General features: G+C 37.2%; 1 protein-coding gene across 2 annotated transcripts in view; it reads left to right on the forward strand.

The window, feature by feature from the left end:
* Positions 1-22,250, forward strand: part of TOX3 (TOX high mobility group box family member 3) — a 184,850-nt gene that overhangs the window by 108,429 nt on the left and 54,171 nt on the right. Inside the window, exons 2-3 of one of the 2 annotated variants that reach the window (XM_082270810.1) lie at positions 11,763-11,828; positions 21,984-22,013. In XM_082270810.1, coding sequence (XP_082126936.1) covers positions 11,763-11,828; positions 21,984-22,013 — 96 coding nt within the window. The remainder of the gene's footprint in view (positions 1-11,762; positions 11,829-21,983; positions 22,014-22,250) is intronic. The other variant, XM_082270811.1, reaches the window with a different exon arrangement.

Genomic DNA, 22,250 nt, shown 5'->3' on the forward strand with positions numbered 1-22,250 from the left:
TTCTACACTCCCCTGTTAAAATGTCAGGTTTCTGTGATTTAAAAAAATGACAGATAAATAATTTCAGAACTTTTTCCTCCTTTTTAATGTGACCTATAAATTGTACAACTCATTTGAAAAACAAACTGAAATAATTTTTTTTGGGGGGGGGGGGAGTAAAAATAAAAAATCTGAAATGTTGTTGCATAAGTGTGCACACCCTCTTATAACTGGGGATGTAGCTGTGTTCATATTTAAGCAATCACACTCAAACTCATGTTAAATAGAAGTCAGTACACACCCGAAGTCTGTACGAACCTGCCATCATTTAAAGTGACTCAGATTAACCCGAAATAAACTGCAGCTGCTCTAGTAGGGCTTTCCTGATATTTTCCTGTCCTGAGGAGTTGCATCCTGCAGCAAAAGCCATGGTCTGCAGAAAGCTTTTAAGGCACCAGAGGGATCTCATTGCTAAAAGGTATCAGTCAGGAGAAGGGTACAAAAGAATTTCCAAAGCATTAGATATACCATGAAACACAGTGAAGACAGTCATCAGGTGGAGAAAATATGACACAATAGTGACAGTACCAAGAACTGGAAATAACTCCAAAATTGATGAAAAGACTAGAAGAAAACTGGTCAGGGAGGCTTCCAAGAGGCCTACAACAACATAAATGAGCTTCAGAAATATCTGGCAGGTACTGGATGTGTGGTACATGTGATAACAAGTTCCTGTATTCTTCATATGTCTGGGCTATGGGGTAGAGTGGCAAGACGGAAGTCTTTTCTTATGAAGAAAAACATCCAAGCCCGACTAAATTTTGCAAAAACACATCTAAAGTCTCCCAAAAGCTTGTGGGAAAATGTGTTATGGTCTGATTAAACAAAGGTTGAATTTTTTGGCCCCAATTCCAAAAGATGTTTTAGCTGGAACAGGGGCCTTAGTCAAGGTAGAGGGAATTATGAACAGTTCCAAATACCAGTCAATATTGGCACAAAACCTTCAGGCTTCTTCTAGAAAGCTGAACATGAAGAGTAACTTCATCTTCCAGCATGACAACAACTCAAAGCATACATCCAAATCAATGAAGTAATGGCTTCACCAAAAGAAGATTAAAGTTTTGGAATGGCCCAGGCAGAGCCCAGACCTGAATCTGATTTAAAAATCTGTGGGTTGATCTGAAGAGGGCTGTGCACAGGAGATGCCCTCCCAATCTGACTGATTTGGAGTGTTTTTGCAAAAAAGAGTGGGCAAAAATTGCCAAGTCAAGATGTGCCATGCTGATAGACTCATACCCAAAAAGACTGAGTGCTGTAATAAAATCATAAGGTGCTTCAACAAAGTATTAGTTTAAGGGTGTGCACACTTATGCAACCAGATTGTTTGTTTTTTATTTTTACTTCCCTCCACCTAAAAGTTTGTTGTTCAACTGAGTTGTACAGTTTATAGGTCTCATTAAAGGTGGAAAAAGTTCTTTATCTTTGTCTAATTTTCTTACATGCGAGAAACCACACATATGTGTGTGTGTGTGTATTTTTATACATAGTTGTAGACACACTTTTTTTTTTTTTTTTTACACAAATCTGCTTTTGTTTTTTATAAATGGCATTGGACTCACAAAGGAGCTTTCCTGTTAAATGGTACATTTTTTTTTTATAATTCTGCATTTGCTGTGTCCAGTAATATGTTATGAATTTATTAATGCACACTTGGAAACTTACTGATACATCTTAGTCTTTTATTTTGGTTACTTTTTTTCTGTCTATAGTTTATCATTATTTATGTACAATATATTGACAGACTATGTGATTATCTGTGATTAAGCAGTTCTGCTTAATGGTTGTTCTTTGCTGATCTTTTTTAATCTCATTGTTAATCTGCCACTCAGAATCTTGTGATTAATACAATAGACTCCCTATTGTCACAGATGCACTTATCATTTTGTAAAATCAACATTATAATAGCAATACAAACAATATTTATTTTTGATGATCCAACGCAAGCTTAGTCAAAAAATCTCCTTTCACGTTGTGAGTGCTGTGTGTCTGCTCCCCATCTCTTTCCACAATTCTTCATCTCTTTCCACGATTCTTAAGGACTAAATATCTTATAGTAGGATTGCAGGTTGGTCCCTGCAAGCTGTGATTCCTGTACTGCTTCCACCTCCCAGAGACTCCTCCTCTCATCCCCTCTGTAGTTCAGAAAGCAGTCTTTATGAATTCTGTGATACAGCAGTGACTACTCACAGGGCATAGTGAATACATGTCACAGAATTTAAGGATGTAAATGTGTAGAGATCTTTACAAAGTAAGTTACAAACATCAAGATCATTCAGCTTATTAGGAGCTTGTTCGAACTTGATTGAAATATGTTTTGTTTGTCCTTTCCCTAATTTACTATGTAGTGTTTTTTTAGATTTGCTTTATAAAGCATGTCCTTACAAAAGCATGTCAATGACCTGCTTACACAGGAGGAGGTGCAGTGACCGGTCAATTTCCCCCATTTTCTATCTAGGCAAGATTTTTATAACCTATCTTTAAACCCCCAAAATGAGTTTAATATTGCGTGAAACTAATTGTCCTTCTGTTTTCTGTATGTTTTTATTATATGGAATTTTCCATTTGTTTATGGCATCTGTTGATGGGCTTTACCCCCAAAGAGGCCCCTGTTGATGGCCTTTATTCTACAAGAGTATGTTGTCCAACTTCAGTGTTTAAAGATCTTAGCATATTTATATGTTTAAAGTAATAAGTAATAAGTTATAGTATTCTCCCAAAAACATGGCAAGTATTTTCAGTGCATGCCTTCTGCATTTTAATTAGGCAGTCTCCATCACAGCAAATATGTTCAATATAATAGAAATCTTTATTTAGAGTAATTATATTTATAAAAGGCTATCACTTTACCGTTGTTGTAAACACGCAGATCAAGTGTACACTTTCTTCCAAATGTACTTTTGTGCTGACAGCTATTAGAAGAATTTGTACTAAAATAGCGGTTAGTAATGGCTAGGTTCAAAATTTCTGAAAATGTATCAATTCAGTTTATATATTTAATACTGAATTTATAACCTTAAAAACACTGCTACCCGCAAAGACAATATTATGATACACAAAGAATATATGAAAGAAAAATGATTTGGCATTGTTACCATTAGTGTACTAAAAATAGTATACATGTTTGTATTCTTGTATTGTATGTTCACTTGATACGGTTAGGAAGAACCCCACACATGAATACATTTTTAAAAATAAAGCACAATTAATTTGGAAAAGCATCATTGAAAGTATTTTTGGTATAATAATAAGTGCCGTCTAAATTAAAAGGGAAGACAGGGCTGGAATCAGTGGATTCTCCGGTCTTAACCATCTTTTGGTCTCATCTAAAGTTCAAAGGCCCAAGTTTATTGTAGTGGATCAACCAACACCCCGACTGGGTACCTCCATTGACGGATGCTCCTAGTGCTTCCGAGGGCTCCAAGCACTCCACCAGACACCATAACCACCTCAGACCCCACGAACCGCCACAGCTTGGTTGGGGTCTTGTCATCTCCTACCCAACCTGGACCTATGACAAGGCTTCAGGTTCCAGTGGGTGAACCTCTCTTTCCCCAGAGAGTGCAGCAGGAGCAAGCTCTTACAAGAGCTTAGTGATTATCCAAGGGAGTAGAAAGAGCATATCATTCCCTTGTAGGTTCCTCCAAAGAGAGACAGTACTCTAGATTGAGGTTGAAATAGAACTCAAACTTTAATGGTACAGCTGCTCTTTTATACAGTTTTCCCCCACAAGGTTACCGCCCAGGTGGACCTTGTTGGGAACAGGCCCTGAAATTCACAATCAAATGAAAACAGATTTTTACACTCCCATACAGTGTACACAATCCCACTCACACACTGATTACAGTATCTTATGCAGATGTAAGTGTATACAGGAACAGAATTAACCTAAACAAATTAGCTGGCCATCTGGACAGAACAGTGTGAGGTCATTAACATTTAACAATGGGACAGGCACAATCCACATTCCATTTCAATACACAGAACAATTGGGAAGCCTGTCTGGGATGGAGGGACATGGAATACACACATTTTTTAGGAGTCAGACTTCATGGCAATGGTCTATAACAATCTAAGTCTCCCAGTATAAAGTGGGAATAAATCTTCATATTTCTATATGAAGATATGGCTGACAAATATTACTGTCCCGTCTGAAGCTATTCAAACCATTAATTATCTGTCTTTCACTCCCAGTAATGGTGAACACCATCACATTTATGATTTGCAAATGGGCAAAATGGATACTTGATTAGGTTAGCACACAGGGTTTAGACAGATGCTAAGAAGCAGAACCGTAAAATGTGTAGCTCCTGACTTCAGCTGTATGAAACTGTTAAAATAGTTAAGCTTGCTATTACTTTAAAAAATAATTAGCTACCCAGGAAATTGAAGGTTTTGAAAGTAGACCTAGCTACCCAGGAAATTGAAGGTTTTGAAAGTAGACCATGTTCAACGATATTACCTGCTTGAAAAATATCTACCTTTTATAACTAAAGGTCACTTTTTTAAAATAAGCTTGAATTGAAAAAATGCTTTGTAATAAATGGGCCACGTTTCCACATTTTAATATATGCATATGTATGACAAGCATTTAATTTATATGTACATTTTTTACCAGTTTTGTCAAGTGACCTTTGGTTTAACTCTTGATTACCAGATTGTGTCAGGATTAAGAAAATCTTTGTATAAAATACAATTTATTATGTGGAGTCATTGGCTTTGTGTTTTTTGTTATAATGCATCCTCTAGGTTTCTTTCAACATGACAATTTATTGGAAACAAAGAAATCATTAGAAATGGAAATAAATCTCTGGATTCCCTAGAGCAGAGTCGGCTGTTATACACTGAAATGTGTAATACTAGCTCTAAGTTATTGTCACCTAGTCACTTCACATTCACTAGCTTAACATTTTGTGTTTTTTTTTTTTTATCTGAAATAACACAATCAAACATATAGACCAGAGGGAAAAACATATTGTTCCATTACAGAATGCTTTTGTTTCTTGTACGCATGAAAAAGATGCTTGGTTATGTTCAGAACATTGAGCTCTAGAGATATTTTGTTAAAGAGATCAATTTTCCTGCTGTTTGGATGTAATACATCAGTTTATTTATAACCTATCTAGTAGCTGGTGGACAATGAAATGTAATGTATTTTTTCAGCATATGCGCTATGCACTCATGAGAGGAATTTGTTTTGGAAATGACAAACCAATGTGCAGCTACTGTGATTTTTTTATTTTTTAAAGTTTGACCCCAAAGTGGAACTTAAGTAGTTATTAAAATTGCTAGCAGGTAGCTTATGGCAGAACAAACTCTGTATGTAGGTGTACAGTCTGGGCATGCTATGGTTGTGGTGCCAGTACCTCCCTGTGTTAGGTAAGTCTACCATAATGTGCAAATATGCTGTGCATGCTTGCATAATATGGCTTGAGCTCTGGGAGCCCATATACATCAGTTCTGCTAAGTATTAACTACTTATGGACCAGGCCTATTTCTGACACTTGTTGTTTACAAGTTAAAATCAGTAGAGCTCTGGGAGCCCATATACATTAGTTCTGCTTCAAAGGCTAAGTATTAACCACTTAAGGACCAGACCTATGTCTGACACTTGTTGTTTACAAGTTAAAATCACAATTTTTTTGCTTGAAAATGACTTGGAACCCCCAAACATTATACATTTTTATTTTTTTTAGCAGAGACCCTAGAGAATAAAATGGGGATTGTTGCAATACTTTGTCACACTGTATTTGCGCAGTGGTCTTACACAATTTTTGGGGAAAAAATAAAATTTTTTGAATTAAAAAATAAAAGCTGCACATTCTTGACTGCATAAGCTATTTACTTAAAAAAAACAAAAATGATTAAGTTTAATGATGATCTAAAATGTTGACATTAGAATAGGTTAGAGATAAAATGTCCTTATATATGTAAAACATTAGGCTCATTTTCAGTATTCTATGAAAATGTTAACTTGGGTCAAAGCAAGTTCTAAAGCTACATAAAACATTAGGAAAAGATTAATAATAAGATGTTGAACGAAAAAATAATGAATGTCTGCTGAGCTACATTAGAGCTTTTCCAATGACTATAAAAAAAGGGTTATCTCTACTAGTAAAAAAGTCTACTAATCATAAATGACTAATTTAAAATAATTTATTTCTTATGTGGTTGAGATTTTGGTGCAGAATATGCCTAATAGGTAGGCTGAGTGTTTGTAGTAAATTACAAATGGCTACTAAAGAGAAACTCTAAAAACATGTATATGTAATCCTTCCCTCTTTCAAAAATACTAGCCTAGTACAACAGGCCACAAATCTGTAAGGCCCCTTTCACACTAGCTGACCGTTCAAATCCGCCTGTCCGTTTTTTTGGCGGATCTGCACGGATGCCCCATGCATCTCTATGGGGCATCGGATGTCAGCGGAGACATGTCCGCTGACATCCGAACCGTCAAAAATAGAAACCCTATTTTCCATCCATCCAGCAGATCGGATGGGATCAGATGAGAATGGACAGACCGTCCGTTCTCATTAAATTCCCCCATAGAGAACAGCGGGGACCTGACAGCTCTGTCTCTGCCTGCTCAGCGGGGGATTGGCGGATCGATCCCCCGCTGAGAAAAACAGAGTCCGCCGACAGACTCCCCTGTGTGAAAGGGGCCTTAGTCTGCTATGCCATTATTGGCTTTTATTTCCATAAGCACTAGCTGGTAAATTGAGAGGGGCCTATTTCTCTGCATTGCCCTTCTGATGCACCTACCTAATACTGGCTCAGTATCAACATTGCGTTCTTGCTATTGAAATACTAGCCCATCAGTTAGGATTTAAATACAGCACATAATGCAAATGGAATTAAAATGTGCATTTTGTTTGTTTTCTTTTAGACACATTTTTTTTAAAAACATTCTAATATATTTGCAGTACCTAATACTGAAATACCAATGTTATAAATTACTCGTATTCTATGTAGTCACATATGAATACATAACAATACTCACAAATCATCAGCTCTCCTTTTCTATCTTTCATCACAGTATAGAAAGTACAGTACAGCTGAGAGCAATGTTTACATTGGGGTCTGCATTATTAGGGCAAATGCCTATTTTTCTGCTGGATAACACTGGCCACAATGATTTAACATTTGTACCGGCTCAAAGATTTAATTTGACAAATTATAACTGTATAATTCAGTGTTGCTAATATGCATTTCATCAATGTGTATATGGAGAGCAATTAAATTCTTAGTTCTAGCTACTGTGCTTTAACAGATATACGCTGTATGAAAAATGGTTTTGTATGCATAGAAGAAGCAGCAGCAAGGTAATTAAAATAAACCTGCATGCAAAAAAATATTGACGTTTGTTCATTTTAACAGCTTAGAACTTTTAGACGCGGTGGATAAGAGTATAGTCCAGCAAAGCAATTTTTTAAAGGAATGCAACCTATAAGTTTGCAATTTTTATGTTTTTTTTTTTTTCTCTAATTACTCCTTATTTTCCATACATAATATTTAAGGTAGGACTTTTTAATGGAATTTCAGTTATTTTTGTTGTTTTATTGGGACTGCAAAATTAATTTGCTTCACGGAGTTCAGTTATAGGTGACCAAAACTAGAGAGAGAGAGGGAGATTTTCCCTTCTGCCAATCTTGACTAGGTGTATTCACATGCTTTATTGTAAGTACAGGAGTGGTGTTGTTTAATGGCTATCTCTTCTTTTATTTTTTTTTTAACCAAAATGTATATACTATTCTATAATAAATTGTTACTATCCTTTTTTCCTTGGGAATTTGGACTGGTATATCCATGGCTGTAGGGCACTATTGTCATCATATTGGCTTCCATTAAATTAATTACCCAATTGGAGATTGAGATGTGGGCCATGGTCATTTACTGCAATGATTCTGTAATGGCTAGTTCTACAGTACAGACTTTGGGGAGCTGCTTTCCTTAGCTGTTTACATTGCTCTTGCTCAAAAGTCTACATTGCTCTTGCTCAAAAGTCTACAGCCAGTGAAGGATCAATAAAGAGCTAGATTATCTCAATGACTTATTCCTACTATTTTAAAATGTTGGTTTTAAAAGGCATTTTGTTTAAACTTTACTGCCCACACAGGGGGTGTGTTAGTTTTCCGAAGCATCCTCCCCAATTACATATACCACCTTTTCTTTCTCTGGCTTTGAGAAGAGCTTAGTACCCATTATCACTGGGTTGGTGCCCTCAGAGGGAAAGCTCTATTATTTTAGAACGACAGAATTCTGCATTTCCCTGCTTGTGAAGGAAATATGGTCTAGTATTGACATTCGGAGGTGACTTAAATGGAGCTGCTTCTGTAAAGCTACCTGGCCTAGTGCAATTAATGCAAACTGGTTATACTCTGTTACATTTCTACATTTCACAGGGTTTTTCCTCTTCTTTTTTTTTCACAATATCTCAGTGGACATTTTAATTCTTTATAATTTGATGACAACATGACAAGCTTTATGTTGTAAGTTGTCTCCTATAATATTATGTTACATATTCTAAATAGGTCCCTGTGGCACGTGTGCATCCAGTTTACTATGCCTGGCCTGGACCAATCACAATATTATTCTTAAGTAAAACAGAGCCCCTGCTAGTAAGCAGTCAAACATACTGTATACATATGCCCCCAGCTGATCACACTGTTCCTAAATTATAAGCTATTAATTTTAGGCTAATAAAGATGCAGGAGATATGTCACAGTCCTTCAGGTGGATGCTTTTCAGATTAGACGGACCATTGAAACCACCTGCTAGTCTTAATGCTGAGGGCCTTGTGTCCCTCTTCGGTACACTGCAGTGTTAACATTGTTACCAATTTTCCTAATTTCTCCAGGGAAAATACTAATTAATGGATACAGTTCGCAGCTGATTAGCAGTAGTTTCTTCAGTAATTACATTCGCATGCTAACTGTTCAGAAGAGGATTCCTAACCCAGTTTTTATTTCATTGAAAGACTTACTTGTCTTTTGAATTATTTTGGCCCTTGAGATAATAGCTATTTTTTTTTTTAACCAGTCAAACGTCTTGTAGAGGTCAGTAAATTTAACCTAAAGTTGTGTTTTTGTTAGGTGTTTTTTTTTTTAGTTTTATAAAGCTGATAAATTGTGATTGTGCTTGAGTATTAGTATTTTGCTTCTGATTGTATTGAATCAATTAATCTGGAACTAAGAATTCTAACAGATAAGTTTGCCTTTGGAACATATTACATGTTCCACCCTTCTATAGGGTGTAACATGCTCCAGCTCCTGTTCCCTTCTCCCCCCGATTTCCCCCCCATCCCTGTGACAGCAGGTGGAGGTTCTTCTCCTTGCTCTTACTGCAATAATAAAAAAATTGGGAGGCTGTGCAGGGCTCTTCCTACACAGCCACGCCATTCATGAACAGATACCTGTGAATGAATACCCTACAGGTACCATCTGCGGTGGCGCTGCCTTTTTTTTTTTTTTAAATACAACATGTGTTTCTAAAATTCTGGTAATTCTGGTTCAATGAGAATGGAGAAAAAAATATCAGGATCACCATTAGCAATGTACAGTCAGCTCTCCTGTATAAGATCAAATTGAAACATTTGTTGGATTGAGGCCTAACCTAAGAACCACTGCATAGTCTTGAAACCGTGTACACCATATTAACAGTGCAAGCACACAGAAACTAGAGGGGTGGCTGAGGATAGAATCAGTAGCAGTAGTAAAAGACTGCAGTATGTGTACCCTTTCTAGGGATTTGTTGTGTTTATTATTTGATACTCTAGAGTTCAGCACTATGACTCCAACACAGAAGAAAAACAATTTCCACAATCATCTTTCAACTCAACAAAGGGGGACCATACATACTCAGATTTTTTTGCTTTGAATTGCAGACTGAACGAAAAAAATCTAACCAATTTCCCCATCCATGCACTACAGCACGAATGACCATATCTACCGCTGTGCCTATTTTATTTTGACAGTGCAAGTGGCTGTCTGAATACCCAAGCAGCATCTAAATCTGATTTGGATGCAGACCTTGTTGTCCAAAAATGTTCTATTCAGCTCCTTTTTGATTTTTCAATCTTGTTGTGCAAGAGGTGGCCAACATGGTCACCCACATAGCGAATTTTGGTTGGTTCTTCAGGAATTGACAGAAATACACATAGTATGTAGCCAACAGCAACTAACGTCTACAAGCAGTCCTGTTACCAAAAATATCTATGAGAGTTAATCTCAGACAATATTTGGGTTAATAATGAGAGTTCTAGGACTGTGTGAAAACTTTAACACAACAATTATTTATTTGTATAAGGTTTGCCAATCCTACATAATTTACATCAATAATAACTATTGTACATACTACAAAATGTATAATTTTCCTAGTTTAATTGAACAAATACAATGCATAGAGTATAGACTCATATACACACACTATGACCGACACAAATAAAATATACAATGTACCCTTACTCCTTAATCCATAATTACCTCTAGTGATGGCTCTAGCTCTCCCATGCCAAACAGGAAGTCACCCTGTCTCACCGAACCTAATATAGACCCATATCCCATAGCCTTGTATAGGGCCATTCTCATTGGTTCAGCTATCGTGCTTTGTCACTTCCTGTGGGCGTATCTCTTCCCAGATTGGACCATTTCCCCCTCCCATAGTTACGCCTCGTTCTAACCACTCCTTTTCTGTTGGGGGGGGATTCGTTTACTCCTCACTGTGGAGTAGCTCTGAAATGGCTACTTAAGATATGCAAGATGTGTCCTGGCTCCAGAAAGTCTCACTTCCAGGATGTAAACACGGGTTGATACTGTCCGTAGTTGTTTATATGTAAACAGCAGTTGCCTGCATTTTAAATGGACTGGTTAAACCGGTTCCTTTAACTGACTGCTAAAGAAAGTCTCACAGCTTCATATAATTGACAATCCTCTCTCAACTAAATGTAAAATCCAAAACTCAATATATCATACCTGTATATATTTACATAAATATTTACAATCTCTACAATGGAGATTTATACATAATCTCCTCATCATCACAACCCGGTAAGAGAGATTACGCCTAAACCCCATATGGCAACAAGTCCCAAACATCTAATCTTCGCATTAAATGTGTCCCCCACGTTCAGTGTAACATTTGACCTAGACATGTAGTCCCCATCCTTTTCCTAAAAAGTAATCTAACCCCTAAAAGTAATCTGCATCCTAAAACGTAACCTATCTCTTACAGTAACTCTGATTTCCCATTACTCGTCCCAGAGGCACAAGAAGTGAGAGGAGGTTTCTCTAAAGTAGGAGTCATTTGAACAGGTGCCCTATGTTTGATGATTCCTCCTTTAGAGCCCATTCTATGTTTAACATAGAATGTACCTTATGGGCTCAAAGTCATTCTAGTATTTTCAGGTACTTTTGTATGAACATACAACTTGCTTCTGTGTTCGAACATCATGAATCTGTTTTTCTGAGCCCACTGTATTTTATGTATAAAATATCATTTTGTTGGAGTGGAACACAGTAATTAAATTTCTAATGCTTGGTGACTTGCTTGCCTGTATGCTTTCAGATTTCTGCTTTTCTGAGAAACAGCATTTATCTTCCTCTGATATGATGGATGAATAGAAATGTTTGTTATTGCTTGTTTGGATCATTATAAGCTGAAATATATCAAACTCCAGATTTGCTAAGCAAAACAATCTTCTCTCTTTTTTCCCCCCTATTCTTTTTCAGTTTGGAAATAATAACAACTACATGAATATGGCAGAAGCCAATAATGCATTTCTCGCTGCAAATGAGGTAGGTGTACTTTTATCTCTTCTCATATACATCTGTTTGCTTAGATAATTTAGCAGACAGGGGATAAATAAGATTGAAACTCTGCATCTGAATGTGTTTCATGGAGCACAAAATAAAGACTTTAATGAGAAAGAAAATAACCTGACAGTACTACATTACCACTCAATTTAGCTGGCCATAAGGCAGATACTCCTGCAGCATGGCAATGTGGCAGGCACTTGCCTAATGGGAAATCAAGCACTCTGTGAACAAGGCGAGTTTACTGACAGTTAAAAATACATGGATTTTTGAAATTTTGCTGGAATTACTGTTATGTTTAGTACACACATATCGCAGTGTGTAGCAAATCATTGCAGCTATTCAAACTGTTTTCCATTTTTAGAACTACACTAAAATACTAAAAATTTAAATGCAGTGTATATGTATGCTTTGTTAATTCTCATGGGGCTAAATTTATTATTAAATAGCCATCAACTTTAATATCCATATATTTATGTATGTTCTATTTTGACCACCTAAAATAAATACGCTTTGACAATGAAAATAACAGCCCTAAGATATACTGCTTTTCAGGCTACCTTACCTTGTTCTCTAAAATTCCAACCATCCCACCGATGTACAGGAAATTGGTATTCATACTCATTTGAGCTACCAAGTGAGCTATAAACCTAAAACGGAAACTATTTAATATCCTCTTAGATCAAATAATGCACATTTTTGATCCATTATGGAAAGAATTGCGTGCCTTTTTTAGAAACCCATTTTAAGTGCGGCTTCAACATTTTCTCTTATATGGATGCTTGCAGTTCTTATGATTTGTTCTATTATTTTCTTATGTTTGAGTATGGCCATAGTATATACACTTCCCCTAAGACACATTACTGCTATGTACTGCCTGAATCTCTTTGTTTACAATTCAGTAACACACCCATATAGGTGAACTAATGGAACCAGAAAATTAAGATACATATTAAAAGCATATTTTCTTCATTTAACCTGCATAAGGCAGCACACACCATAAGACTGTCTCTGCATATTAATTTGATACAGAAAGTAGGGTATTGCATTTGGGAGAGTCAGCGTGTATGGTGTTCTCTTTTGGTGATCAAGGGATCCTGTTCTACAGGGGGATTGCAGAATGTCTTAAGCCCCGGTTCACATTTGTGCGATTGCGGAGATCGCATGTAATTCGGAGCACACTGCTCCTAAATTACATGAAATCTCATGTGCAGTGCGAATTACAGCCATACACTTTGTATGGCTGAATTCGCACCGCATCCGCAATAAACACGCACACAAGGCTTTTTTTTTTATCCGCAGCAGAATCCGATCGCATAGTGGTTCACACTAGTGCTATCTGATTCTGTGCGAACTTGCAGATCACAGTGCGATATGCGATCGCAACTGGGGGTGTTAACTCTTAATTGACACCCCCTACGTATCGCATATGGCAGTGTTCGCAGCGTTCCCGCATCGCACAAATGTGAACCGGCACTTAATGTCCCATATGGGAAATGACTGGGAGATCCTTGATGTGGCAATTCTTCCATCTACAGCCGTGGCCAAAAGTTTTGAGAATCACACAAATATTAATTTTTACAAAGTCTGCCGCCTCAGTGTTTTTAGATGTTACTATGGTATACTGAAGTATAATTACAAGCATTTCATAATGGTCAAAGGCTTTTATTGACAAATACATTAGGTTCATCCAAAGAGTCAATATTTGCAGCAAGGACCCTTTTTTTTCCCAAGACCTCTGCAATAGGCCCTGGCATGCTGTCAAATCGACTTCTGGGCCAGATCCAGACTGATGGCAGCCCATTCTTGCATAATCAATACTTAGAGTTTTATCAGAATTTTTGAGGTTTCTTTGTTCACCCGCCTCTTAGGGATTGACCACAAGTTCTCAATGGGATTAAGGTCTGGGGAGTTTGCTAGCCATGGACCAACATTTTGATGTTTTGTTCCCCAAGCAACTTAGTTATCACTTTTGCCTTATGACAAGGTGCTCCATCGTGATGGAAAAGGCATTGTTCGTCGCCAAAACTGTTCTTGGATGGTTGGGAGAAGTTGCTCTCGGAGGATGTTTTTGTACCATTCTTTATTCATGGCTGTGTTCTTAGGCAAAATTTTGAGTAAGCCTACTCCCTTGGCTAAGAAGCAACCTTACACATGAATGGTCTCCGGATGCTTTACTGTTGGCATGACACAAAATGGATGGTAGCGCTCCCCTTTTCTTCTCCAGGCAATATTTTTTTCCGGATGCCCCAAACAATCGGAAAGAGGATTTATCATAGAAAATGACTTTAAGCCAGTCCTCAGCTGTCCAATCCCTGTACCTTTTGCAGAATAGCAGTCTGTCCCTGATGTTTTCCTGGAGAGAAGTGGCTTCTTTGCTGCCATTCTTGACACCAGGCCATCCTCCAAAAGTCTTTGCCTCACTGTGTGTGCAGACGCACTCACACCTGCCTGCTGCCATCCTGAACAAGCTATGCACTGGTGGTGCCCAAATCCTGCAGCTGAATCAACTGTAGGAATTGGTCCTGGCGCTTGCTGGACTTCCTTGGGCACCCTGAAGACTTCTTCACAGATGCAGTGGAAATTAATTTTTTATGGGATTAAGTTAATTTTCATGTCAAAGAGGGACTTTGCAATTAATTGCAATTTATCTGATCATTTTTAATAACATTCTGGAGTATATGCAAATTGCCATCATAAAACTGAGACTGCAGACTGTGAAAGTTAATATTTGTGTCATTCTCAAAACTTTTGGGCCAGGGCTGTAGATTGAGAATAGCAAATGTCTGTCTCACTGCTTTTCGGGCCCTCCGCACCCAGTAGAAATAAGCCGTTTTGTCATTTGCAGTAGGCAGTTTGGTCATTAGAACTGCTTTTTAGAGACAATTGCAAAATAATCTACACTACACTTCTTCTGTTTTCCATGCAAATGCATTTAGGAAAATAATTTTCCAGCTACTCTTTTGTCATGCAGATCTATTGACACAAAGGGAAATGGGTTACTTTTTTTATAGCAGCAGATGTGTGGCCTCCATGAGGCATTGAGTTTAATAGTTTGGTCAATACTATGGCCTTATCATTTTACTTGGGTGTGGGCTTTGTAAGATTTCTTTTAACAGGCAGGGTAGTAGGTTGAAGGCAAGCTAGAATGGCTTTGACTATTTCTAACTAAATTAGTGGCACCAAGGTTTCTGGATAGACAGTGTTTTGCCTACATTGCACATAGTAAGATTAACTGTCCTTATAGAACGTGGTTATATTTCTTTTTAAAATGTTTTCTAGCACAAATAGTTGTCAATTTCTTTCTGTAGAAAACCACAAAAATATTAAAAACTTCCTGTTGTTCTACTTCCCAGTAGACCAGGGGGTGGTCTCAAAAAGGCTACATCCTGTTGCCTAATTTTGCAATTATGATTTCGGCTATGTACGGTTGTATGTTATGTTCATATTTTTCTAATATGCTGTGGACTCTGAACGCCTACTTGCTGTTGCCTCATCATGCTATTATTGATTGTGGGCTCTGTAATGCTGCATGCTATGCTCATATCATCCCACACATGCCCTTTTATGTAGTTTTACAATTTTTAACTTGATAGAGCATTTTTAACACCTTGAAGTTTATAAAAAGAAAAAAAAAAAAAGCTGGATGAATGTGACAACCATTCGTCTGACAGAATTTTGCTTAATACAGTGATTTCCCTTGATAGTCAGCTCCATCTAGTGGCCATAGTGTGATATGTTTTTTCTTATTGTTGTATTTCAATAATAATACCACATTCTGGCCACTAGATGGAGCGGACGATCAGAGTAAAACGCTGGATATTGTCAGAACTCGTCAAGAATGGGAGAATGCTCAACCATTTTTTTTTTTTTTTTGTAAATCCCTTTGTGTGTTTAGCATTGGAAGTCTGTGCAAAGCCTTGAATTGGAAAAAGGGCACAGAAAAAACATAAAAAAATAAACATTGCGCTAAAGTACTGGGGAATTGTAAAGAATTGCTACCATATGTAATACATAAACATTGAAGCTCTGTGCAAGCAGGTTTTGGCAGTTTTTTTTAACCCTGTCAGATGCCAATCACTCTATGTATGAATATAATAAAACTACTGGTCAAATAAGTCTGTTTTGTGATTCTGTTAAAATGTAAGTATCAGTCAAAAGTACAGATTTTTATTGAAATTGTGTATACACATACTGTGTGTATGTGTATAGTATATGTGTATATATATATCACAAATAAAGTAAAGACACCCATAACAGTGATAAATGGCCAGCCCCAGAATGGACTGGGAGATCATAAACCTGAGAAATCAACTAGAGTTTCTGAAACTTAAAAATGTAAAAGGCCTACATATATACTATATATTATATGTAATTTTGGGGAGGTCTTAGAACTTTTTTTCTTTTTGGATAATGTTGTGCACTTGGCTTGCATATATTCTGTATTTACCTTTTTAGAGTAGCTTTAAGTGGTTGTAAACTATCCGGTATACCCAGTGAAGTAACTAGCCTCAGGTGATACACGGAGATGAAACAACTCCTCCTACATATGTTTTATCTATTTATCTGCAGCCCTCTAGTCTCCAGAGCCTTTCACAGTGTAGAATTTATAAAGCTAATCTTAGCTTTCAGGAAGCAGGGGGTGGAGAGCTGAAGAGCTCAGAGTTGACTGAAGGGGAAAGCATACAGGAATATAGCTGAAGTGATCAATCCCAGGCGGTGTGCAGGAGTTCCCTCCCCATCATCTTGGTAGTACCTCTTCCTGTCCTAAAAACTTGTCAGAAGTGACATGCTGAAAACCGATGAATGAGGCAGTAGACAGAAATACATAGCACCTAGTGCTCTGGATTGATACAAGTACATGTATGTATGTATGTATGTGTGTATATATATATATATATATATATATATATATATATATATATATATATATAATTTCTTTATTTTATTACATGCTTTGTTTATATTCATTGTCAGAGGTTTACAACCACTTTAATCTGGCCTTTAGTATGATGTGATCCATTTAGACTCTTAGACTTTGTAGTCCCTTAGAATTATATTTTTTAACTAAAAAAGCTCAGTGTCTTGAGCATAATTAAAAGTGGCCCAGCTTACTCATGACCAGGTGAAACTGCCACCTTTTAAGCTGCATAATAACAAAGGCAACAGTATACACTTTTACACCTTCTTGATATGACTGAAAAATGAGCAGTTACTCAGTTATCATACTGCAGCAGAATGGAAGCTTTATGAAACCTGTACTGACAGTCATACAGTTATTGCTGACCACCTTTTAAAAACAAGAGTAAGAAGCCAGATCAGAAAAGTCAGAGTAAAGCCAACTTTGAATCCGTACATGAGTTCCTAACCCATAATTTTATAAGCACGAAAGCCTTTGAATCAATAGAATTGCCAGGAAACTAATATTCTGAAGTTGTGGTCAACATTTATATTTCTGCAGTACAGGCTGCCAGGTTTTTCTATACTGTATATGTTTTACCTAATAAGCAATGATGAAGTTGCAATCCAAATAAATATACTGAAATGTCAAGCCTTTGGGCAAGGTTTCCCCAAAAAGTGTCTAATTTTTCAAACCGTTGCTTATGCCTGATGGGTTAACGGAAACCTGGCATGAGAAAAATTGGAGGCTTCCATTTTTATGCTCTCATTATCACAAAGGCTAATTTTGTTGGCCCTCTTGCTTTAATACTATATTACTTCAAAAATGATCTGGAAAAAGTATGCAGATGAGGCCTTATGATTTTACAGTAACTTTTCTGCTCTATATATTTGGTCAGGGCCAGTGACTTAGGAAGTATTGGCAATAGCCAAATCCTCTTATTAGCTAGATGGCTAGCATTTTCAGAAAAAGGTCAATACAAACAGCCCCAATATTCTCTGACAGGTTAGCTTTTAAGGTGAACCTTGTGCCTAAAATAGCAAAGCCATCATACCCAATTTTAAATTTAAAAAGCAGAGGTGGGGTAAAAAAAAATATTTAATATACTTACCGTTCTGCTGGTTTCCACTCATGGCACTTAGGCGAGGGCAGCATCATCCACCTTTTTGGGGGAGATCCTGGGAAATATTGATTAGCCCACATCATGTTAGAGGATGATACTGCATTGGGCTGCAGCATCTCCTCATGACATTTGAAGTTTTCAGCATTCTCCAGGATTTCTTTGGCACCTTCTGCACTAGAGGTAAGCATATTATCTTAACTTTCTGTTTTAGATGTTAAGTTGCATTAATTATGGCATTGCAGCAATAGGAGACAGGAGTGCATTAAGAAGCAGACCTCAGTTAAGTATTAAACCTGAGGCTGGTGGCATAGCTATTAACATTGTTCTCTGTTCAAGCACTTGAGTACATTATATTTGTGTGGAGTCTTCTCCCAAGCTAATGATCTTCTGCATGCTGGGCTTTAAAAATATAAAGCTCATTGGTTTTTTACTGTGCTATATTATATTATTAAATATAATTTTAAGATTTTGGACTTTTTACCTGGTTCTTGTCTGTAGTATACTATATCCTTTCCTAATGGTATAGGTAAAGATATTCTTATAGTAAGCCCTTTGATAGAGCGTTTCCAGAAAGCAAATTACCAGTAAAGTTTCTCTTTTCAACTCTACAGTTTGTATTACATGTTAGGCTACTTTCACATATCTTTTGTGAAAACTGTGTCAAATAGACCTGCAGTTTTCAAAATGCAGATTAAAAACTGGATCTGGAATGTGCAAATTGAAGAAATGGTATGCCAAGGAACCAGTGAATCAAAAAAAGAATGTAATATATGTTCACAATAATGAAGAAGCTAAAATAAGTTTCTTAAGGGATCTTTCTATATATGAAATATGCCCAGAGTCTCTTACCTTAAAGCTCTAGTGAACCATTGCCAGCTGATACACGGGGATATATTTTCCAGCAAATCTCTGATTCCTTATGATCCGTATACTCTCTCAATTTGCGCTGATGGGACAAGACAGGGTCTCCGTGACTGGTATCCAGTCAGTGGAACCCCTAAACAGCGCTATTTAAAGAGACGGCTAATCATTCTATATCCACATCCCCATGGCATTTCCAATCCTTTGAATACCACACGTCAACCATCTCCTTGGAAGCTTACTTATATTCTGCTATATACATATCTTTCTGAGATTATTCATCTCATCCTCACAGGGTTTCAAATGTTACCCCTCCACTTTTTTTCCTACCCCCTCCTTCCCAGTCTTTCCCCATCTGTGTTCTTTTGAAAGACACATACCCAGTCAACAGACTATATATATGTATTCAGTAAGAATCAACGATACAACAATGTTATAGAAAAATTAATGTTCTTAACTTGCTGGAGCCCGAAGAAGCATTCTCTGCGAAACGCGTAGTTCCAGCTCCTTTTCTATTTGTACAGCCCCTACTATTGGGCTTCCTGGGGTGTAATGAATATGATGAATATACTATCTTTGTACTGTATATGTATGTCTTTCCTTTTTTCTGGTATTATTCTGTAAACAAAAATTAATAAAATTTGTATCCATTGTTTTAAATACTGTTTGGAAGTGTGGAAATATTTTTTCAGTATATGTGGCACATTTAAACCCCTAGGCTCTGTGGCTGGCCTGCATCACTTTGTCGTGCAGACCAGCACGAGCCTCTACCCTCTACACACAATCTTTGCTCTTTGGGGGAGGTGCCTACGAATGTCTGTTTAAAAAGCCGCTGTCTCCCCTACCACAATATACCATTGAAAGCACTATATCCATTTGAGTCCCCGGTGCTATCACAAAAGCTCTCCTAGTTATTATTTTGGCCTAAAGTATGATTACCCTTTACAGAATGATTACCCTTTTTGTTGTAGAGCGTGAGAGTGGCTGATTAGTTTAGAAAACACAGTTGGTATAACTGACAACATGACGTCTACAAACATCCTGTGTGTTGTGGTCCACAACCAAGCTTAAAGAGGTTGTAAACCCATAAAAAAACAAAAAAACAAGCAAACCCTGTAAGGCAAAGGCATAATGAGCTAGTATGCATCGCTTACGAGCTCATTATGAAATACTTACCTTAGAACAACGCGCCCGCACACCGCTGACATGGCCGACATCTTCCCCTGTGTTACTTCCAGGTTCGCAGCCTCCGGTGCTGTGATTGGCCGAAGGACATCACTCCCATGCATGCACACGGGAGCTGCCGTATATGGCACAGGGCTCTGAAGGAATGGCATGGGCGGCCATTCCTTCCTTCAGAGTGCATGAGCCAGTGAGGTCACTGGCTGCATGCAATGTAAGTATCTCATAAATGGTGCACGTTTAGGAGATATTTACAGTACTTATAGGTAAGCCTTATCATAGGCTTACCTATAGGTACAATTTACAGAGGGAGCTTTATTTCCTCTTTAAGATTTCTTTGTATTTCTGGCAGATCAATGGGTATTTTTCTTTGCTTGCGAGGTCTTCAATAGGCTGAAACACAGAGAAATGTCCATATATATTACAGAGATGTATCGTATTTTTTTTTCCTTTACATACATATATTTGAGTGATACCATTGTCCTTTGCAATGGTCCAAAACAGTAATGTGCAGTGCACTAAACCACACATCGCAGCGCTGGTATGTGAACAAGATTTTGATCCACTACCTACTGTACATAAACAGATAAATTGATTAAAAATGTAATGAACCGCATTGTTCAAGAAAGTAATGCAAAATGCAGTGACTCTACAGGAAGTGGTGACCGGTAGTGATGAGTGAACCAGGAAACAATTTGGTTGCTGGAAATTTGAGGAATTTGGCGGGGGGAGGGGGGATTTAATAAGCCTCAAACTTGGTGCTAAAACACTCTCCTACACTTTTTACACAACTCCTTTAAACCACATGCTTTTAAATCTGCACTTGAAGTTGTGAAGCAGTATGATGTAATGCATCAAACATTTTATTTAAGTGGTGTTCTGCTAAAAGACAGATCCAAGGCTGGTTTGTTCACAGGGCACCTGTCATTTTGCAGTGATAGCACTATATAGCAAAACAAGAGATCCCAGGCTGACCTATTTTTGTAAACAAACTGGACAGAGACCCTGGGTGACGTCATTGACTTGATGTTTGGTCAGTAACATCGCCCATGATTCCTGCTGAGTTTGTTTATAAACCGAAGTAAAAAAAGTAACTAAGAACATCCATACCTTGAAGAATGTTCTTGTAAATCTAACATCAATTGTGTCATCCAGCAATGTGAGTCCACATCATGATGACCTATTGTCCAACAGTGCCCACCCCTGTTGCTCCTATTGCAAACGACAGACCCCTCCTGGCTGTATGTAAACAAAACAGGCTGGCGATGATGGGTGACATCATTAACCAAATATTCTTGCTAATATAGATATTCTGATTCTAAAACAAGAACAATGATACCTTTTTGGTTAAAATTGTAGAGATTTAGAACTCCTATTGGTTGTTGTGAACTGGACCTAGAGCAATATTCCCACAATAGTATAGTAGATTTCTAATCAACTGGGCAGTTGGAAAATTAGCATTCCACTCACTTGTCCCATCTTTTCTATGACCATCAAGACTTGCTTAGATAATCGAATAATGTTTGGCAAGGGGCCCGGCATTTATTTGTGATAATGAACACAAAACCCCAGCTGTAAGGATAACATAATGTTTCATTCTGGAGAATTTCTTCCTACATTTGAATCGAGCATTGATGAAAAGTCCGCTGCTAGCAGCTGTTAAGAGACAATTTAATTCCAGCTGTGATAATTCACCGTGGCAGACATAGGCTGTTATATGTTGATACAACAACCTCTTCGCATTTGCATTTTTATCAAAAGGAACAAATGTTTTCAACATTTCTGTACAGATGGCATTCAACCATCTACACCCTGTTTAGTGTTTTTTATTTTTTTTTTTATATATGGCTTTTTTTTTTTTTAGAAATGTCTATATGCTACAGTGTTGGCTAGATTCATTTTCTGTATTCCTATTAATGTTAGTTATTTTACTTCTGTTTAATGGCTATATGTTTAAGTGACTAAATGTGATCATCTCAATTTCATACTTTTTCACCTAATCTAATTATTATAGTGTCAGTTTGTTCCAAAACCTGTTCTAATTATTTTTATACTTTCTTTGTTTATGCAGAAACAACAATGGCCTGATGAATGCTTTAAGGTACTCTCTATGTGTATGTTTTATAACTATTTTATGCAATAATTCCCAAACCTTTAAAGGTTTAAACTCACCCTTAAAGTATAACTAAATGCAAAACTTTTTTTAGTTTTGGAGAAAGTAAAGAGGAAATAGACCCTGTGACAGGTTTTATTGCTGTCTGTACCCCTGTTAGGGAGATTCAACCTCACTATTAGTCATGTTTACCAATATCATTGAAAGGTAAAGTAAAAGAAAATC

The sequence above is a fragment of the Pelophylax lessonae genome, assembly GCF_965119305.1.
Source record: "Pelophylax lessonae genome assembly, chromosome: 10".
NCBI classification, from domain to species: domain Eukaryota; kingdom Metazoa; phylum Chordata; class Amphibia; order Anura; family Ranidae; genus Pelophylax; species Pelophylax lessonae.